This window comes from Acipenser ruthenus, chromosome 28 (assembly GCF_902713425.1).
Source record: "Acipenser ruthenus chromosome 28, fAciRut3.2 maternal haplotype, whole genome shotgun sequence".
Classification (NCBI taxonomy): Eukaryota; Metazoa; Chordata; class Actinopteri; order Acipenseriformes; family Acipenseridae; genus Acipenser; species Acipenser ruthenus.
The window spans coordinates 9,692,349-9,715,080 of NC_081216.1; the positions used below are offsets into that span (position 1 = coordinate 9,692,349).

General features: G+C 46.1%; 1 protein-coding gene across 1 annotated transcript in view; it reads left to right on the forward strand.

The window, feature by feature from the left end:
- Window positions 1-10,500: 10,500 nt before the first annotated feature.
- Window positions 10,501-22,732, forward strand: part of LOC117434697 (potassium voltage-gated channel subfamily H member 6-like) — a 68,672-nt gene continuing 56,440 nt past the window's right edge. Inside the window, exons 1-3 of the mRNA XM_059003189.1 lie at window positions 10,501-11,043; window positions 19,321-19,551; window positions 21,827-21,979. Coding sequence (XP_058859172.1) covers window positions 10,968-11,043; window positions 19,321-19,551; window positions 21,827-21,979 — 460 coding nt within the window. The 5' untranslated portion in view covers window positions 10,501-10,967. The remainder of the gene's footprint in view (window positions 11,044-19,320; window positions 19,552-21,826; window positions 21,980-22,732) is intronic.

Here is a 22,732-nt window from a genome sequence, read left to right on the forward strand (position 1 = left end):
GTAGTGAAAGGTGAGTGGTGAAGTCCGGGTTTTTCGCTGGCCTGCGGCTGCAGCTCCGGATCGTGCTCAGTAATCTTCTGTGACAAATAACACACAAGACACACAGTGTTAATACACAGACACAGAACACTCACGGTTTACTCACGGTACGGGCTCCTTCTCGGTTAGTTAACTTAACCATATGCAAAGGAACAGATCACTCAAGCCATGCCCCCTATTTATACCCTCGCCCATGACCCCGAGGTTAACGAGCGCATCCGCTCCTCCAGTCCTCGGATGCCACGCCGCTTACCGTCTGGGTCACTGAGCTCGGGTGCCATGGCTCCGCCCCCTTCCGAACTGACCGACTTCCATCTACCCTACGGAATAAATTGTCGTGCCATTTCATTAAGGGTACTCTGTTCCTCGTATACCGTGCTCTCACAGGTCGAGAGGGAGATCTAACACTAAGACTCATTCGATCTTTGTCACATATCCCACCGCTCAGAGTGGAGCCGAAGGAACACTCGGCTAAACCTACCTTTCCCATTACTCCCCCCTCCCGGGAAAAATAATCCGCATTTTGGTGGTCTTTCCCTGCACGGTGTACCATATGGTACATGAAGGGCTGCAATGCCAGATACCACCGAGTTATCCGGGCATTGCTGTCCTTCATTGTGCTTAACCACTTGAGTGGGGCGTGGTCAGTGACAAGATCAAATGAGTGTCCCAGCAGGTAGTATCTTAAAGAGTGAGTAGCCCATTTAATGGCCAAACACTCTTTTTCGACGACGGAGTAGTTGCGCTCCCGAGGGAGCATTTTTTTACTTATATACAGAACAGGGTGTTCTACTCCGCCTACCATTTGAGACAGGACTGCACCCAAACCGACATCCGAAGCATCGGTGTGGAGGATGAATCTCTTAGTGAAGTCTGGAGTGATGAGAGCAGGGGCCTGGCAAAGTCTCTGCTTAACAGTATTAAACGCCCCCTGACATTCTTCTGACCATTTAATTAAATTTGGTGCGCTCTTTTTGGTGAGGTCAACTAAGGGATTAACCACTGTGGCATACTCGGGGATAAAGCGGCGGTAATAACCGGCTAACCCCAGTAGCGACCGCACTTGAGCCTTGGTTTTGGGGATTGCCGCGTCTACCAAGGCCTGGACCTTGGAGACAACGGGTTTCACCCTGCCATTCCCCATTACAAATCCCAAATATTGTGTTTCTCTTTTGGCAAACGCACATTTTCGCAAGTTAGCTGTCAGCCGGGCTGCCCTTAGAGACTGAAGGACGGCTGTGATCCTAGCCAAATGCTCTCGCCAGGTGGAGCTGTAAATGACCACATCATCAATATACGCTGCCGCATATTCACGATGTGGGTGTAAAACCTGGTCCATCAGTCTCTGGAAGGCAGCAGGCGCACCATGTAACCCAAACGGCATGGTTGTAAAATGAAACAGCCCCTCTGGTGTTGAAAATGCGGTTTTCTCTCTAGAACTACGAGTTAACGGGATCTGCCAATATCCCTTCGTCAGATCCAGAGTGGAGATGAACCTCGCCGTCCCCAGTCTATCTAGGAGTTCGTCGACCCGAGGCATGGGATACGCATCAAACTTGGCAATAGCGTTTACCTTGCGGAAATCAACGCAGAAGCGGTTGGTGCTGTCCTTTTTGGCCACTATCACAATTGGACTGCACCACTCGCTCCTGGAATGCTCAATCACCCCAAGTTCGAGCATGTCCCATACCTCTTTGCGAACGCCACTCCGTCGACTTTCCGGGATCCGGTAAGGTCTCTCTCGCACTGTGACACCTGGGGGAGAGATAATGTCATATTCAGCGAGGTTAGTTCTACCGGGCGTGTTAGAAAAAACATCGCTAAATTCCTCAATTAACCTACGTAGTTCACGTTGCTGATCAGGAAGTAACTGTTCCCCCATCGAAATGTTCTTTGTGCTAGAGGGTTCTAGCTCGGGCCCTAAATCATCCTCTATATTGCCTGGGGCTATGAATAACACCTCTCTTGCCTGCCAGGGCTTTAATAAATTTATATGATAAATTTCTTTTTTGTTACGGCGATCGGGCTGTTTAATTTCGTAATTCACCTTTCCTATAGCCCGAATCACCTCATATGGCCCTTGCAATTTAGCACATAGTTTGGATTCCGCTGAGGGAAGTAGCAGCATTACCTTGTCTCCAGGTCGAAAAGTTCGGATTAATGCATTTTGATTGTAATGCTGCTGTTGTCGATGCTGAGCCGATCTGAGATTGTCTTGGGCCAAACGACCGACCAAATCTAGGCGATCTCTCAGTAGGAGCACATGCTGCACTACATTTTTGGACGAGCCTTTGTGCTCCTCCCACCCCTCTCTCAACAGATCGAGAATGCCGCGAGGCTGTCGGCCGTACAAGAGCTCGAAGGGGGAGCACCCTGTCGAACTCTGCGGCACCTCTCTCACTGCAAAAAGGAGGTAGGGAAGAAGTGATGCCCAATGTTTTTGCTCCTGATTCACAAATCGTCTCAGCATCGCCTTTAGAGTCTGATTAAAACGTTCCACCAAACCGTCCGTCTGTGGATGGTAAACCGACGTTCTGATGGGACGTATTTTTAGTAATTTATATACCTGCTGTAGCGTATTTGACAAGAAATTAGTTCCATGATCAGTCAATATCTCGTTGGGGATCCCTACTCTTGCCATAATCTGCACTAGTTCTTTGGCTATCGCAGCAGCACTAGTGGACCTCAATGGAACTGCCTCTGGGTATCGCGTTGCGTAATCTACCACCACTAATATATGCGTATACCCGGAGTCAGAAGGTAGCAAAGGGCCGACTATGTCCACTGCGATGCGTTCAAAGGGGGTGGAAATAATCGGCAGTGGGACCAAAGGGGCGGGGCGCACTCGACCCGGCGCTACTCTCTGGCAGTCTGGGCATGTGGCTACATATTTCGACACTTCTTTATAAACACCTGGCCAAAAGAATCGAGCCAATATCCGTTCCCTTGTCTTGTCAACTCCGAGGTGCCCCGCAAAAGGGATATCATGCGCCAGCCTCATGACCTCCAGCCGACAAGACGGGGGGACCAATAATTGTGTTACAGGATTTCCTGAGCCCGCGGCCAGGTTTACCCTATATAGTAATTGCCCCTTGATAATGAAGTGTGGAAATACTAGTGCCCCAGCGCCTTCAACATCCTTACCTTCAATGGACCGGACCTGTCCCCGAATGTGCACCAGTGATGGGTCATTGTCCTGCTCCCACACTAGGTTCACATTCGAGTGCCACATGTCCGGTATATTGAGCGGGGCGGGAGTAACATCTGCCCTTGATGGCCCAGTAACCTCGCCCTCTCCGTCACACTGCGTTCCGACCCCCTTCGACTGACGTTTTTCACCGTTATAACAGGCTCCCACCAGCCCCCAGCCTTGTCTCATTAACGCTCCCTCCCATTTCCGCAGCCTTCTCTCTTTGTTTGTTTTTTTCGGCCGGAACAGGGAAGAGAACATTTCCGCTTGAAAGGGAAAAACATTACCAATTATTTCCCCTTCTACTTTTTCTGCCACATTTGCGTGTATGGCCGGGACTGCCCTTAATTTCAATAAATCTTTATAGTTGGGCCAGTCCCGACCCAGAATAATGGGATGTGGTAACCTTTCCGCTACCCCAACTACCAGGGAACGTTTCATCGGACCGACCGATAAATATGCTTTTACTGTGGGGTATGTTGCCGTGTCTCCATGGATACAGGAGATCGCCACCTGACCTTGTGGCTGCCACACCATACCGCCCAAGAGAGATGCTCTGATTAAGGTCTGACCACACCCTGTGTCCACTAATGCATGGGTCTTCACATTTCCAAAAATCACCTTAACAATACAAGGCCCCTCCCGACCATTTTTCCCTCGCTTACCCGCTTCAGATGCCAGATTACAGACGGCCACGTCACACTCCATCGCAGATGGGCATGACCTAGCCTGATGTCCCGGCTGGCGGCACCTAAAACAGGTAGGGGGAAAGGAGGGCACAGTATTAAATGGTCTGGTATGGCAACGGGGCAGGGGCAGCACCTCTACCCCAGCTGGGGGCCAACCTTGGTCTCCATGAAGAGGAGGCAAGGTCGCCCATTGGGGTTGGTGCTCTCGGAGGTCGTTGACCCGGTCCTGGTGGTGGGGCTGATGGAGCAGAGAGAGGAGGTGGGGCTCGGCTGCTCCGTTGAGGTAGCGGGGTGAGTAGCCCGGTCTGGGCGGATACCAGGGAGTCCTCGAAGTCCTCAGCGAGCTTGACTGCCTGTTCCAGGGTGTCGGGGTTGTGGCGCCGTATCCATCCTTGGGTCTCAGCGCCGACCACATGACAAAACTGCTCAATAACGATGGCCTCCCCCATCTGGGCAGTTGTTTTTAGCGCCGGGGTGAGCCAGTGTATCATGTGGTCACAGAGCTTCTGCGCGACCACCCTGGGGCGTACGTTCGGGGACCTCCTGTACTCCCTGAACCTCACTCTGTGCGTTTCCTCCGTAATATTCAGACGGCGGAGAATAGCCAGCTTTACCAGGTCATATTGAGCGGCGTCGTCATCCCCCATTGCCTGGTATGCTGCCTGCGCTTCCCCAATCAGGCAGGGTCCCAGCTGGCTTGCCCAGAACTGTCGGGGCCATGACGCGGTGGTAGCCAGCCGCTCAAATGCCACCAGGTATGCCTCTGGATCATCATCCGCCGTCATTTTATGCGTCCTGGCTTTGGGCGCTATGAAGCCGCGTTCCGCTGATGCTGTGGGAGGTATTGCCAGCCCGACCCTCTCGATCAGCGCGGTGTACCTCTCCTCTCTCCGTCTTTCCTCCCCCTCCCGTCTGCTGTCCAGCTGCTCCAGCAGCGCCGACAGTGTTGCGTAGTCCATATCCCACTTCTGACACCACGTGTGGCAAAGTGGTAATGACGTGCAGGTGAGTGCAGTGCAGAATAATTACACAGACAGACGTTGGTACAGGTGCAAGGGTGTTTATTTATTTTTGTAAATGTCCAGAGCCTCAAGGCAAAACCTGTAAATAATAATAGTGCTGGAAGTGATACAGCGGCGTTTATCACTTCTAATTTATAATCCCGCGGGTTTGACCCGCAACCCCAAAGTCCCGTTCCGACACCCACACTAAACACGAACACAAAGACAGTGCGTGATTCAAGTGCTAAAAGGTGCAAACACAAAGACAGTTGGTAGTGAAAGGTGAGTGGTGAAGTCCGGGTTTTTCGCTGGCCTGCGGCTGCAGCTCCGGATCGTGCTCAGTAATCTTCTGTGACAAATAACACACAAGACACACAGACACAGAACACTCACGGTTTACTCACGGTACGGGCTCCTTCTCGGTTAGTTAACTTAACCATATGCAAAGGAACAGATCACTCAAGCCATGCCCCCTATTTATACCCTCGCCCATGACCCCGAGGTTAACGAGCGCATCCGCTCCTCCAGTCCTCGGATGCCACGCCGCTTACCGTCTGGGTCACTGAGCTCGGGTGCCATGGCTCCGCCCCCTTCCGAACTGACTGACTTCCATCTACCCTACGGAATAAATTGTCGTGCCATTTCATTAAGGGTACTCTGTTCCTCGTATACCGTGCTCTCACAGGTCGAGAGGGAGATCTAACACTAAGACTCATTCGATCTTTGTCACACCAGGTTACACAGCTCAAACAAGCATTACCTCTCAACAGAATAGCCTGGTTACACAGCTCAAACAAGTATAGTACATTAAGGTGTTGCTTATAAGTACTAACACCTGTGTTTATTCAAATTTATTTTGGCCTTATTTATTACGACTTTTAGACAATGTGGCTTCACACACCTCTGTATCACATGGTGTAATTTACACACCTCTGTATCACATGGTGTAATTTACACTATATATAACTACATGTCATTCCTCTTGTTCCTCAGCAGGATATTAGTATTTCTTGCTCTTATTGTATTACTTGTATTGTAACACTTAATGTATTTGCTTACGATTGTAAGTCGCCCTGGATAAGGGCGTCTGCTAAGAAATAAATAATAATAATAATAATAGTGCAGCCCTTATTCTCAGAGAAGATGTGCTCTCACAACCACACCAATGAAACTGGTGCATTTTTGATAAATACAATTTCTAATGAAAAATAGAAAAACGTTGTTGATAATGAAACAGGTCTTAGCTGCTGCCAGTAAATATGCTGTGTGAATTAATAGCACAAGATACAGATGAATGCATTGAAAAGGTGGTAACAGACTGAGGTGTGATACTTTGATTACAAAGACCTCCTAGGGACAGGGGCTCCAGCAGGCTTTTGTTTTACCATACAAATGTTCCAGAACTGCAATATACAGGGTGATTAGAAAGTTTACCACATGAGATATGGTGCGTTGATGTGGCTTTCTAACCATCCTGTATATATTGTGGCGAACCTCAATTCCCACAAGCAGGGGCTTCTTACAGGCGGAGGTGGGACACGAACCCTCCCGCACTGAAGCATAGCGCCCATACGTTTTAGATTGCGTCACCTACCAGCCCTGACCCCTACCCCTGCACATGCTATACTATATATATGTGTGTGTTTTCAATTAGGAGTTGATCAAGAGCCATTTTTAATGCTGCAGAGGTCCTTCTATGTCTTGAAATTGAATCAATAAGTGCTATTGAACATGACAACAATGCAAGTCATTTTGATTAGTTATTGTATTTAAAATCTCAAAAGTGTGCTAAAGATACTCGTTTTGAAACATTAACAGATTTATTTTCCTTTCACAAAACAAATTGCTCTAAAGTCTTGCACACTGTGCAGGAAAGAAATAGCAAGTGAAATACCAACTGACAGGAAGCCAAATCCCTTGGCACCCCCTCGCGCTTTGGGACAAGCAGGCTGGCTTAGGAATTAATACGTTTCATTTTTCATTACCAAACTGCAAATTGAAAATCAACACCTGCAAGTGGAAATCTAGTCCAAGAAGAGCCCCCAAAACAGCCACTGATTTCAAGTGCCCTGCAAATACCCCAGCTGCTCCTATTAAAGGAACACTCAGGATTGTATTAGCAACATCAGCAGTGTTAGCCACTGATTTCAAGTGACCTGCAAATACTCCAGCTGCTCCTATTACAGGAATACTCCCTTGAAATTTTATTATCAACATCAACAGTGTTGTATTGCTTGCTCATAATATCTTCCTATTAGATATTCAACTTTATTATTTGCATACATTCCCTTACAGCAGTAAATCTCGATGATATTTTTGCAGTTTCCCATGCTTTTCCCATGGTTACACTTTGCATTTACTATAGTTTACTATGGTTTGTCATGTTTTTAATATACTTTACCATATGTCTCTGGGGTTTACAATACTTACCTATACTTTGCCATGCTTTCACTGTGCTTTATTACACTTTGCTATGCTTTGTCTATGGTAAAGGATTTCTGAATCTGTAGTAGGAGGGGAGGTGTTTTTAAGAAGATGTTTTTTTTTCCAGCTCTGTGAAAGCTTGATCTTATCGAATGGCTGCCTGTGATTACTCTCTTGGTGCACCTGGTTTGTATCTGGATAAGCCCTGCTGCTGCTGCTGCTGCTTTAAAACAGTCTTCTGTAACAGCTCTGCAATGCAAGACAATCCGCTTTGGAAACAAACAGACTACAGCAACTCAGTGAAGCAACATGTCCTTTACAGAATACATACAGCACACCTTCTCAAGGGAGCGTATGTTAGTGGAGGGATGGTAGCTCTGTTAGATTTGAATTTATAACTCATAGGGGTCTAGTTTAATGATCTAAAAAGTGGCAGATCTGAATGCAGACTCCTGTAGGCTCAATATTAATATGAATCCCACAAGTGTTTTCCCACAAGGGTGAGTTACTGACCCCCTTCTTAACACCAGTAAAGACAATAAAAATCCAGTGGAACGAGGTCCACAGAAGAGATTTGCACACCTCAGAGCAGCATTATTAAGAGCAGTCTGCTGTACAGATCACTAAAATAGATCCCGATGATGTCATAATGTTTGTAGCTCACAATGTCATGTCAACTCACGGCACAAGATTTTGCAGCAGGGTTCAAATTCATTTAGGAGTTGCTTCTTTTCTAACAGTTAGGGGTTTCCTTTAAGAAACTTGTTTTAAATCCAACCATAAACACAATCAGATCTCAGGAGCTGCTTGGCAGGCACTGCATGAGAGCAGTGCTGGGGAGCAGAGGTCAGAGGGGTGACAGCCCAAGCTGCCGGGAGGGTCACGTTCTGAACATTCTTGTCACATCCAGCTGCTGTAACATTCTACAAGGATCCCACCCACCCAGACATGGAGGACGATACCCCTGCCTGGCATGCTTCTCAAAGTATCCACCCTCAGCTTCCTGATCACGCAGAATCTAGAGCCTGGCATGCTTCTCAAAGTATCCACCCTCAGCTTCCTGATCACGCAGAATCTAGAGCCTGGCATGCTTCTCAAAGTATCCACCCTCAGCTTCCTGATCACGCAGAATCTAGAGCCTGGCATGCTTCTGAGTGAAGAGAAGATAATGAGCTTTCAGAAAGACCAGCTCTCATCGTGAGCTTTATTACCATATGCAGTTAGAAGATAAAACCCCAGGTGAGGTACGAATCAATTGCTCATTGTAGTGCTTACTTAGGCAAATGCATTGTATTGTTTTGAAATACATGAGTACTAATCTTCACTATACTCTGATTTAAATTTAAGTTGATATTCGTGACCTCTTCTTTATACAATATGTGATCGACTATACAAAAAAATATATTTCCATGCCATCAGAAATATATACATAACTCTACTGTGTTTAGTGTGAAAGATATAAATCTCACACTACAATACTGAGGAGCTGGCTCTTCTGACCAGAGATGAGACACTAAAATTATTATTAGAGCAGCTGTAACACACCGCAGGTAAGCTGACCCAGTGCAACAGACGATGTCATCTAGTTCAATGATTTTTTAAAATGAAAGGCATAGGCTACACTCTGCTCAACACACACGATGCAGTGCTGTGTCTAGTGCTGCTCAACACACACGATGCAGTGCTGTGTCCAGTGTTGCTCAACACACACGATGCAGTGCTGTGTCCAGTGCTGCTCAACACACAAGATGCAGTGCTGTGTCTAGTGCTGCTCAACACACACGATGTAGTGCTGTGTCTAGTGCTGCTCAACACACACGATGCAGTGCTGTGTCCAGTGCTGCTCAACACACACGATGCAGTGCTGTGTCCAGTGCTGCTCAACACACACGATGCAGTGCTGTGTCCAGTGCTGCTCAACACACACGATGCAGTGCTGTGTCCAGTGCTGCTCAACACACACGATGCAGTGCTGTGTCCAGTGCTACTCAACACACACGATGCAGTGTTGTGTCCAGTGCTGCTCAACACACACGATGCAGTGCTGTGTCCAGTGCTGCTCAACACACACGATGCAGTGCTGTGTCTAGTGCTGCTCAACACACACGATGCAGTGCTGTGTCTAGTGCTGCTCAACACACACGATGCAGTGCTGTGTCCAGTGCTGCTCAACACACACGATGCAGTGCTGTGTCCAGTGCTGCTCAACACACACGATGCAGTGCTGTGTCTAGTGCTGCTCAACACACACGATGCAGTGCTGTGTCCAGTGCTGCTCAACACACACGATGCAGTGCTGTGTCCAGTGCTGCTCAACACACACGATGCAGTGCTGTGTCCAGTGCTGCTCAACACACACGATGCAGTGCTGTGTCCAGTGCTGCTCAACACACACGATGCAGTGCTGTGTCCAGTGCTGCTCAACACACACGATGCAGTGCTGTGTCCAGTGCTGCTCAACACACACGATGCAGTGCTGTGTCCAGTGCTGCTCAACACACACGATGCAGTGTTGTGTCCAGTGCTGCTCAACACACACGATGCAGTGTTGTGTCCAGTGCTGCTCAACACACACGATGCAGTGCTGTGTCTAGTGCTGCTCAACACACACGATGCAGTGCTGTGTCTAGTGCTGCTCAACACACACGATGCAGTGCTGTGTCTAGTGCTGCTCAACACACACGATGCAGTGCTGTGTCCAGTGCTGCTCAACACACACGATGCAGTGCTGTATCTAGTGCTGCTCAACACACACGATGCATTCTTTTGTCATTCCTGGATTCCTCTGAGAATAGGATTGTTTCACAAGAACCATTAATTTAGCAAAATAGTACTAATACTTCAGAAAGATAGAAGTGTTATATTCTTCTGTTTTATAAAAGCATTCTTTATAACGTTCATTCAAGCTAATGTATATGTATGGCTTCCATGACATGCATTTTGAATAGCATATATATATATATATATATATATATATATATATATATATATATATATATATATATATATATATATATATATATATATATAATTTTTTATAATAAAAAATCAAACTTGAATTAATACTATTTTAGTCAAACAATTTTGACAATTTGTTCATTAGAGAGTTACGAGATTTTGTTTCGGCTCCAATCCCAGATCTCAATGGAATCGTCTGTTTTCAGGCAGTCTCTGAATTTGAGGTTGAGAAGCAGGGGGAGACGCTGCTTCTTGTCAACCAGGCATCTGACAGTGTTGACAACCTCCTCCAGTCTCACATGGTAAATAGTCTTGAAGGGGGGGCGTGATTCAACACATCCCCGCTCCTGCTTCACGGCACTCATTCCCTCTCCAGCCCCTCACCTCGCTGTTTCTCCAGCCTTCGTGTTTGTTTGAACTGTGGAAACAAAGTACAATACACAATAGTACTGTACCCTCCACCCGGCTCCTCTTCGACGGCGCTCTGCATGTGCGGATACGGCGTTTTCCTATCGCCTTGGCAACCTGGATTCAGCTGATCCTCATTAAAACCGGTCTCTGTTGAGCAGGTCGCTTTTTTTCTTTCTCACTGGACAGACGTACTACAGAACCCGAAAGCAGCGGCTAAGGTGAATGCTGGAGAAAGCGAAGCTTGTCTAATTCAATATGCCAGTGAGAAGGGGCCACGTGGCGCCGCAGAACACTTACCTGGACACCATCATCCGGAAATTTGAAGGGCAAAGTAAGCACTTTTCATTAGTTTCGAGATGCTGCGCGCTTTAGTTTACCTGCCACAGCATAGCCCTGGTCATTTCCAGCTAGCAGGTGCACTGCAGTTGAGTAAGTGAGAGTGTATTTATCAGGTTAACAGTCAATCGAAATGAATCGATCTGCAGTGTATTATTATTATTATTATTATTATTATTATTATTATTATTATTATTATTATTATTATGTTTATGTTTATTATATCAGTAATATTAATAACCATTATACTAATTAGAATTAGAACTTGCATTTAATGTGCATCTTTGATGTGTTATTTTGTGTTGATAGTTTTATCAATCAACCAATCAATGTTTATTTTATGTAGCACCTTTCATAGTGGACCGCCATCACAAAGTGCTGTACAAGATAGTGAGGAACGATGCATAATACATTGTGTTTTTTATGAAGTTCATAACTAAAGTTAGGGAGGAGGGTCAGACACCAATCTCTGCGTCACCAAACTGAATCATTCAATTTACACATTAGCTAATTAAGATTATTAGCACTATAAACACCCTCTTCCCTTTCAGTTGTGTTTCGATTTCATCGTAACCCACCACCTCCCCATCTCCACCTTTCTTAAAAGTAATTTCTAGGTTTTGTCTATGGGGTCTCCACCTCATCCAGTTGGCCAGGCAGCGAGCCCTCAAACCAAGTTAGGTTTGATGACAAATTAATGTGTACATACAACATACTTCTCTGTAAAATCCCATACTCTGCATTCTCCACGATAAATATTTGTACTAAACATTTTGTGATTAGTGTTTGTCCCGAACTATTGAACTCTTTTTATTTCTTATCTAGTTTTTTTTCCCACCATTTTTGAAAATGTGGTTAAATATAGCAGCCTAGGCACTGGGGAGGTTGTGCTTGTATAGACCCCGCTGTCAGCCAGATTGATGCACAGTAGCACTGGTCCGGCAGATCAGCGACACAAGGAAACAGATATACAGCTCGCCTCTACCCGTGTTGGAAAACAAAGCGTAATATAATACTGAAATAACTTTCTGTTCAGGCATTCATCTCTGGTGTTTGAACTAATATTATAGTCTTTGCAGAATGTGTGCACGTTACTCCAGTATGTTTTGTTTCTTTGCAGAATGTGTGCACATTACTCCAGTATGATTTGTTTCTTTGCAGAATGTGTGCACATTACTCCAGTATGATTTGTTTCTTTGCAGAATGTGTGCACATTACTCCAGTATGATTTGTTTCTTTGCAGAATGTGTGCACATTACTCCAGTATGATTTGTTTCTTTGCAGAATGTGTGCACATTACTCCAGTATGATTTGTTTCTTTGCAGAATGTGTGCACATTACTCCAGTATGTTTTGTTTCTTTGCAGAATGTGTGCACATTACTCCAGTATGTTTTGTTTCTTTGCAGAATGTGTGCACATTACTCCAGTATGTTTTGTTTCTTTGCAGAATGTGTGCACATTACTCCAGTATGATTTGTTTCTTTGCAGAATGTGTGCACATTACTCCAGTATGATTTGTTTCTTTGCAGAATGTGTGCACATTACTCCAGTATTTTCTCATGGTGCCAGCAGTGCAGCTGGTTGTGAGGCTGGTTTAATGCCTCTTTGAAGCCCTCTATTGATTTTTAACAACTTTAAACATGAAATTCAAAAGCCCTTGATAGAGCCATGCCTTCCCTGCTACACCAGCCTCTAAAGAACCCGTATAGCTTGTACAGCCCAAGCCCTTAGCAGGAATCAGGGCCTCTTGAACTGCCATTCCCACTCAGCAGAAACATGCAGGCAAGAGAGAACTGCAATAACGTGTTTGTTTTATGAATGTTTAAGAGCAGGATTACAGTAAAAGCAGATTTGAATGCAGTCCTAAATTCCTGTGGTGTTACACACAGCAGCTGGTCTGCTTGCACTGTGTGGCCATCATAGAAATCTCATGACACAGCAGAGAATGTGGTAGTAGAGGGTCTATTCCTTTAATAACCCCAATTAATAATAAAGGGGCGGAATCTGGTGTTTAAACAGACAAATATATGACAGGAGTGAAATTCTGCTGGTACTCACCGGTACTCTGTACTGGGACTTATTGATGCCGGTACTGGGTACTGGGACTTATTTCATCTGCTTTTCATCCAACGCGGATGCATTCCATCCACTCTCACAGTCCACTAGCGCAACGTTTCTCAAATGCAGTTTCATTCAGCACAGTTCGTGCTGCTTCCATTTAGTTTTCTGATACTGCTTCTGTTTCTGTTAGCTGCTATTGGCCACCATTAACGTCAGTATAATCATTGCATGCTGATTGGCCGAGCTTTCATTCTGATTAGAATGAAATCCTGCCCATTTCGCTTTGTGTCAGTGCTCATTGGTTGATCAACGAGAGAAGACTTTAGCAGTGAGACATGAAAACAGCGGTATGGAGTAATTTTGATTATTATAAAGTAATGATTATTTTCTATAGTGCGGTGGAGAACTATCTGACATATTCAAAATAAACATTGCTGCACATGAATTTGAAGGCAAAAAGCCACATCAGTGTTGCACCAATTTACCACATTGACAGAATTTGCATGAAAGTTTATAAAATGGCAAGTGATGTGTGGGACAGTAGGGATTAACAATAACATAAAAAACAGGATGAAAGTGCTGCTTCAGATTTGATAAGCGAGTCAGAATCGAGATACAGATGGAGGTGTGCGTCATGCTTTTCAAGGTACATGATAACATAGTGATCAACATTTTGTTTTGTTGTGATCCTAGTATTTTCTGTTATGAGGACTGTAATAAATGAAAACCAAAACGATGAGGTGTTTTATCTTTGTACAATGCCCCCTTTTCTAAAACATTTTGAAGAGTTTATTTAAGTTAAACGTGAGTTTTCACTTGCGTGCACATCAAAAAGAAAAAGGCATAATTAAACCACAGTAATGATATTACTTTATGAAAACGTGTCTTTTGCCACTTTGTTTCTTGAGCAGAAACCACAATACCAGGGATAACATTTTATTACATTTAAAAAGTCTACTTTTATACTGTTTCTGCCTGGAAAATCTTTGTATGGAATAAATCATGGTAATTAATCTATGCAGAAACACACAGAATATATTATTGTAGGATAAGTAATAAGTTCAAAATACATAAAAGAAACAGGCATACACGTTCTAATCCAAGGCTATTATTGTAGCATGGCCAGTTCCTGTTGTAGGCGAGTACCCAGGGTCTGGAAAGTATGGGGATGATTGCTGAGAATACTATGGAGATTAAAATGGCTAAGTCAAGTACATCATTAGTAGTAGTGGTGCCTGTTACTTAATATTTATTTCTTAGCAGACGCCCTTATCCAGGGCGACTTACAATTGTTACAAGATATCACATTATTTCTACATACAATTACATTATTTTTACATACAATTACCCATTTATACAGTTGGGTTTTTACGGGAGCAATGTAGGTAAAGTACCTTGCTCAAGGGCACAGCAGCAGTGTCCCCACCTGGGAATGAACCAACGACCCTCCGGTCAAGAGTCCAGAGCCCTAACCACTACTCCACACTGCCCTTACATAATACATTTGAGGGGTATTTAGCTCCTATTGTGCATTGTTTGACTTAGACCTTAGATCATTTTTTCATAGCACAGTTGTTTTTCTACCATTTTTTATAACATCATCCTTTTTTAGGATATCTTGAAACAAAACTCCCTCTCTACAGCAGTTACTGCATAGTGTAATATTTCTTAATGCTTGTCATTTAAGGTTTAGCTTCAGTGTTATATTACAGTACATGACTGAGTGATACATGCAGAGGATACAACGCTTTCAGTATTTCCAGCTTCCTTGTTTATGGTGAATTTGTTATAATTGATCAGTTATTTTTAAAGGCCGATATGTATACATTTTAAAAGTATTTATTCATTGGCACTCAAATTGTCTCCATTTTTAAAATATTTACACCCGGCTGTGCATATGAGTACCTGCACTTTTTTGTTGAGAATTTCACCCCTGTGTGTGTGTGTGTGTGTGTATATATACAATATATATATACAGCCCTTTAAAACACTTTTTAACAAACACACACATGGCAGGTTTACATAATACCTTTTCTTCTGACTGTTTCTCCTTTAGCCTGGCTACACAGGGCTGTTCCTCCTTTAGCCTGTTTCTCAGCAGCCCTGACTGCAGGGCTCCTCCTGCCTTTATGCAGGGCTTATATCCTGCCACACTGTCACAGGCTCTGATATCCTGCCACACTGTCACAGGCTCTGATAATCCTGTCACAGGCTCTGATATTCTGTCACAGGCTGTGATATCCTGGCACACTGTCACAGGCTCTGATATCGTGTCACACTGTCACAGGCTCTGATATCCTGTCACACTGTCACAGGCTCTGATATCCTGCTACACTGTCACAGGCTCTGATATCCTGTCACAGGCTCTGATATTCTGTCACAGGCTCTGATATCCTGGCACACTGTCACAGGCTCTGATATCGTGTCACACTGGCACAGGTTCTTATATCCTGTCACACTGTCACAGGCTCTGATATCCTGCTACACTGTCACAGGCTCTGATATCCTGTCACAGGCTCTGATATCGTGTCACACTGGCACAGGTTCTGATATCCTGTCACACTGTCGCAGGATCTGTTATCCTGTCACACTGTCACAGGCTCTGATATCCTGTCACACTGTCACAGACTCTGATATCCTGTCACACTGTCACAGACTCTGATATCCTGTCACACTGTCACAGACTCTGATATCCTGTCACACTGTCACAGGCTCTGATATCCTGCCACACTGTCACAGGCTCTGGTATCCTGTCACACTGTCACAGGCTCTGATATCCTGTCACAGGCTCTGATATCCTGTCACACTGTCACAGGCTCTGATATCCTGTCACAGGCTCTGATATCCTGTCACAGGCTCTGATATCCTTTCACAGACTCTGATATCCTGTCACACTGGCACAGACTCTGATATCCTGTCACACTGTCACAGGCTCTGATATCCTGTCACAGGCTCTGATATCCTGTCACAGTGTCACAGACTCTGATATCCTGTCACACTGTCACAGGATCTGATATCCTGTCACAGGCTCTGATATCCTGGCACACTGTCACAGGCTCTGATATCCTGTCACACTGTCACAGGCTCTGATATCCTGTCACAGGCTCTGATATCCTGTCACACTGGCACAGACTCTGATATCCTGTCACACTGTCACAGGCTCTGATATCCTGTCACAGGCTCTGATATCCTGTCACACTGTCACAGGCTCTGATATCCTGTCACAGGCTCTGATATCCTGGCACACTATCACAGACTCTGATATCCTGTCACACTGGCACAGACTGATATCCTGGCACACTGTCACAGGCTCTGATATCATGTCACACTGGCACAGACTCTGATATCCTGTCATGCTGTCACAGGCTCTGATATCCTGTCACACTGTCACAGGCTCTGATATCCTGTCACAGGATCTGATATCCTGTCACAGACTCTGATATCCTGTCACACTCTCACAGGCTCTGATATCCTGTCACACTGTCACAGGCTCTGATATCCTGTCACAGGATCTGATATCCTGTCACAGACTCTGATATCCTGTCACACTCTCACAGGATCTGATATCCTGTCACAGACTCTGATATCCTGTCACACTGTCACAGGCTCTGATATCCTGTCACACTGTCACAGGCTCTGATATCCTGTCACACTGTCACAGGCTCTGATATCCTGTCACACTGTCACAGGCTCTGATATCCTGTCACACTGTCACAGGCTCTGATATCCTGGTCACTGGGAATTGCCTGAGGCTGATGCTCTTGTAAAGGGCACTGCATTGGGAGCTCCTGTGGATCATGCTGTTACTGAAGGTTGTTCAGAGGTAGTGAGGAAGGTGATACTTTTTTCACTTTCGTCTGTTTATTGCAGCAGCTCCAGTTAATGGCGGCTGATACGGCTCACTCATGAAGACGTGGGATACAACACTCTTATTAATGTGATGTTTGAATAGGTCTTGAGTAGAACATCAACATCATCTTCACTTCATCGAAGAGATCACTGCGCTGTCAAAGTGTTGGAAGCATTAAAACCTCTGCGTGTGTGATTAACACAAGGCAGAGCTGCACGATGAGGGATCTCAGTCAGCTTTAGTCACATCAAAGGGGATCAAGTGAGCATCATAAAGAGATCACAGAAGAAGTCAAAGCTCTTTGAATAATTTACAGCTCCTGAGGAGAATTCAAATGACCGCAGAATACATTAACTTGAACGCTCAAGCAGTGCGACCTGGCCTGCCCATTTCTGAACTTGTCTCGGGTTAGGGTTAGGGTTAGGGTACACTTTGCTCAGTCTCACAAGCTTGGTTTTAAGAGCTTTGTGAATACTGGTCTGATCTGTTTAGGATGCTGTGTGTTTAGTTGGATTCTTTCTTGCATTGTTCTGATCTGTTTAGGATGCTGTGTGTTTAGTTCGATTCTTTCTTTGTTCCTGTGTTTGCTGTCTGGATGTGTTTTTTGTCAGACTCACGCACAGTAAGGCTGGTTTGAAGGAAGTGATGTCGGATCTCCCTTCCTTTCCTCCAGGCTGCTCTTGCTCTTCAGCTGTGAAACCACGATTGAAAGGTCCTGCTCAGTCTCCCTGCCCTTTCACTGCAGTGAAGGCTTGTTTAATTGGAACAGAAATGGCACTGTGTATTTGGGCTGCAGATGTGCTGGTTATTTATTTATACAGGTCATGCTGCTCGCTGTCAGAATCACATTCTGTCGAGATTCCAGCGAATAATTAGGCTAGATCAAAATATAGCCTATTTTTAAGTGCTTTGGAATGTTCTTTTTAAATGTCACTTTGTCTTTCAGGAATGTATTTATGAAGTTTATGCAGCAATGGTGAAAGAAGTTGCTGACTCGTTTGCACACTTTGTGTTTTATTTTTGAATGTATTAATAAGTTCAATAAGTGCTGCAGTTATTTTAGCTCAGGTTCTATTATCTCACTATTACAGGTACAGGGGACACAGTTATTATGGGCTGTTACAGATTCAGTTTGAGAGAATGGAAGGGCTGTGATGTATTGATTGCATGAAGGAGCCTCCTGTCCCACATGAACTGCACTAATGAATGAAGCTGTATCCTGTCAAGCTGTCTGCTCCTGCTCGATTGGGTCGATTCTTAACAGTGGCTTGCAGGCACATTTCCCTATGCAGGTAGCCGGGTACAAGACAAAGGATTGTTACACATTCAAATGCACTGCAGTCTGTTCACTTAATGCTCTCTACTGAGTCTTTTCAATGTCCTGCAGAACAAAGAAATCCCATTTCATTTGCAGTGTTTTCATTACGTCTGCTTCAGTGGTGCTGTGGATTCTGATCCCTGCTCTGTGCTGTAATTACACAGCTCGGTGAATGAGGGCCCCATACATTATACAGTATTGCTGGTGTCTCAATGTGGACTGTACTGTCGCAGCCAGCAGCAATTCACAGCATAGAGTTAGGGAGCACTGTGCTTTGAGAACCACTACTGCAGTAAACCAGGAGGGCAGACTAGTGCAAGCATGGGAAATCACATCTGAATATGGTGAAACACGTATAAACTGTGGTACATCACATTCTCAGCATATGCATGGGGAAAGCACCACAGTGAACATTGTGGTCCAGTTAGCTGTAGCTCACACTTCCATGGAATCGATCGAGTCCTGAGTGTGGCAGTGGAATGACTGCAATTCACAAGCATGTCTTGGTTTTTTCATTTTGTACTTGATTTTTTACGCCTTGTAAACATTACTTTGCATCAGGCTTGGCTATGCCTCTATATTAAACAAGACACTGAAACTATTTCACTAGTTTTAGTTGGGTTTACTTTTTTCAAAGTCACATAGCGCTGAAATAATGAATAGAGGTGCCAGTGCCACAAGGCTGCTTTCTGATGCAGTAATACAATGTGCAAAACCAGAAAACAAGAAGAAGAGAATCTTACAGAATATGAGAACTCATATAGAACTTTTCAAATGGAGATCCATTCCATGAGTAATCTTCATCACCAGTATGGGGTCTCCTATTCAGCACAGAGTACTTCTCCCTATTTCATTAAGGGTTGTATATTGCTGATTGTGGGCTTGATTGGATTAAAGTGAAGTGTACTGTAGAAACTTGTCATACAGTGTACTACAGATAAAAGCAGGAGGGCTGATTGCTGATCAGCTGACCTGTGCAGGGAAGGGGAGTAGGTATCTGTATCTTTCTTTCCTAACCGCCTGTCTCTCGCTCCCTCCACAGACCGCAAGTTCCTGATTGCCAATGCCCAGATGAAGAACTGCGCTATAATCTACTGCAATGACGGCTTCTGCGAGATGTTTGAGTACTCGCGGGCAGAGATCATGCAGCAGCCCTGCACCTGCGAGTTCCTGGCAGGGCCGGGCACACTGAAGACTGCGGTGGCAGGGCTGGCACAGGCCCTCCTGGGCTCTGAGGAGAGGAAGGTAGAGGTGCTGTACTACACCAAGGGAGGTACGAGAGAACAGCGACACAGGCACAGAGACACAGGCACAGAGACACAGGCACAGAGACACGGGACAGAGACACAGGCACAGAGACACACAGAGACACACAGAGATACAGGCACAGAGACACACAGAGACACGGGACAGAGACACAGGCACAGAGACACAGGCACAAAGACACAGACACAGAGATACAGGCACAGAGACACACAGAGGTACAGGCACAGCGACACAGGACAAAGACATGGTACAGAGACACGGGCACAGAGACACGGGCACAGAGACACGGGACAGAGACACGGGCACAGAGACACGGCACAGAGACACGGGCACAGAGACACGGCACAGAGACACGGGCACAGAGACACGGGACAGAGACACAGCCACAGAGACACAGGCACAGAGACACACAGAGATACAGGCACAGAGACACAGGACAAAGACTGCACAGAGACACGGCACAGAGACACGGCACAGAGACACGGGACAGAGTCACAGGCAGAGAAACACAGGCACAGTGACATGGGACAAAGATACAGGCACAGAGACATACAGGCACAGAGACACACAAGCACAGACACAGAGACACGCAGGCACAGAGATACAGGCACAGAGACACACAGGCACAGACACAGAGATACACAAGCAGACACGCAAGCACAGAGACACACAGGCACAGAGGCACACAGTGACAGAGACACACAGGCAAAGAGACAAACAAGCACAGAGACACACAAGCACAGAGATACACAAACAGATACAGAGATACACTAGCAGACACACAGGCATAGAGACACACAGACACAGAGACACATAGGCACAGAGACACACAGGGACAGAGATACAAGACCAGTGCATTATAAAAGAGAAAAATGAAACATTCTAATCAGGTAATAAGAGAAGGCAAAGATAGATACCCATGAGCTACAGTGCTGGAAGAGTTAGAGTAGTGCAGAATACAGCAGCAATATTGTTGGGTAAACGAATGGTTCTCTGGTTGCATCTCATTCAGTGACTTCTCACGGAAACAATAAGCTGTCCATCAGGACTGAGCTTTTTTTTAGAAAGGAAAATAAAAGCTGCCCACGCTGTGCTGTGCCCTGTCCACGGCTGAGCTGTGTGAGCTGGTATCATGTTTCCAGTGTGGGGAGGAGATGGATTAGCTGAGGGCACCCTCCCTCTCCCTCTCCTGCTCACTCGCAGCCTGACTGCCCCCCAGAGCCCCGGAGAAGCACTGGCGCACATCGGGATCCTGGGATCCAGCCCTCCAGTGCTGCCAGTCAGCCAGGCACAGCAGGCAGCCCTGTGGAGAGCGGGCTGTTTGGTATCACCCCTTGTCATTTCTGAGTGGCGCACGTCTTTCCCTGCGCAGCTGCCTGTCTCACAGCCTGTGCTCAAAGTGTTTTACACAAGGTAACACAGAGAGCCTTTATTCAGGCGTTTCTGCCACTGAAAGGCGCTTTACAGTTTAGGTATAAGAAGCTTGTTGATGCATTGATGAATGAGACGTCAGGGCAATAGGGACCTGTCTCTTGGCTGACACTAACAGATTACTGGAAACTGTTTATTCCAGGCTCCTCTTCATGAATGACTCACAGTATTAGCTCTCAGCCTTGGCAGCAGTGTGGGACTCAGTACTAATAACCTTCATTTGTTTAACATATTTCAGCAGAAGCGCTTAGAGAGGAAGTGAAGAACTTTTAAGCTGCAGTTTGAACTGAACTTCCATATCTCAGAAAAAAACACTTCTGAAAAAACTTGTGTCTATAAATGCCATTTACAATGTCCTTTGGGAATGAAAGCGTGACACAGGTGTAAGGCAGTGTGGTCCCGTGGTTAAAGTCCAGGGCTTGTAACCAGAAGGTCACCGGTTCAAAGCCCACCTCTGCCACTGACTGACTCACTGTGTTACCCTGAGCAAGTCACTTAACCTCCTTGTGCGCCGTCCTGCAGATGAGATGTTAAATCAATGTCCTATTGTAAGTGACTCTGCATATAATGCATAGTTCACAGCCTACCTCTGTAAAGCGCTTTGTGATGGTGGTCCACTATGAAAGGGCTCTATATAAAGATATTAATATTATTATAGACAGGAGGGGGGGTTCTCGTCCTAACCATGCGTGAGTGCTAGTGTGAGTGTGTGTCTCTCCTGTGTATGTCTCTCCTGTGTGTGTGTGTCTCCTGTGTATGTCTCTCCTGTGTATGTCTCTCCTGTGTGTGTGTCTCCTATGTGTGTGTGCAGTTCTCTCTGCTGTCCTAACCGTACTGTGTCTGTGTTTCAGGAGCCTGCCTGCCCTGCTTGGTCGATGTGGTTCCTGTGAAGAACGAGGAGGGGGCCGTCATCATGTTCATCCTGAACTTCGAGGTGCTGCGGGGGAGATCGGCCAGTAGGGGGGGCCTGAGGCACAAACTGGAGCAGAGCTGGACCCGAGCAGGTCAGTACAGGAGGAGCCAGGAGGAGCTCCCTGGATCCCAGCAGGTCAGTACAGGGAGGAGCTGGGAGGAGCTCCCTGGATCCCAGCAGGTCAGTACAGGGAGGAGCCGGGAGGAGCTCCCTGGATCCCAGCAGGTCAGTACAGGGAGGAGCCGGGAGAAGCTCCCTGGATCCCAGCAGGTCAGTACAGGGAGGAGCCGGGAGGAGCTCCCTGGATCCTAACAGGTCAGTACAGGGAGGAGCCGGGAGGAGCTCCCTGGATCCCAGCAGGTCAGTACAGGGAGGAGCCGGGAGAAGCTCCCTGGATCCCAGCAGGTCAGTACAGGGAGGAGCCGGGAGGAGCTCCCTGGATCCCAGCAGGTCAGTACAGGGAGGAGCCGGGAGGAGCTCCCTGGATCCCAACAGGTCAGTACAGGGAGGAGCCGGGAGGAGCTCCCTGGATCCCAACAGGTCAGTACAGGGAGGAGCCGGGATGAGCTCCCTGGATCCCAGCAGGTCAGTACAGGGAGGAGCCGGGAGGAGCTCCCTGGATCCCAACAGGTCAGTACAGGGAGGAGCCGGGAGGAGATTAGCAGGTGTCTGGGGGATCATCTGTAGTTGCAGACCTGAGTGAAAATAACATTAAGTGGATAGATTGGAGAAACTGGGGGAAAGCGAGTAGCATATTGCTGTTGATGATGACAAATGTCTGTCCTGAGCGCTGCAATGAGGATATTTTAATTGTTTGTCACGTCATCATAGCATCTTATCAATA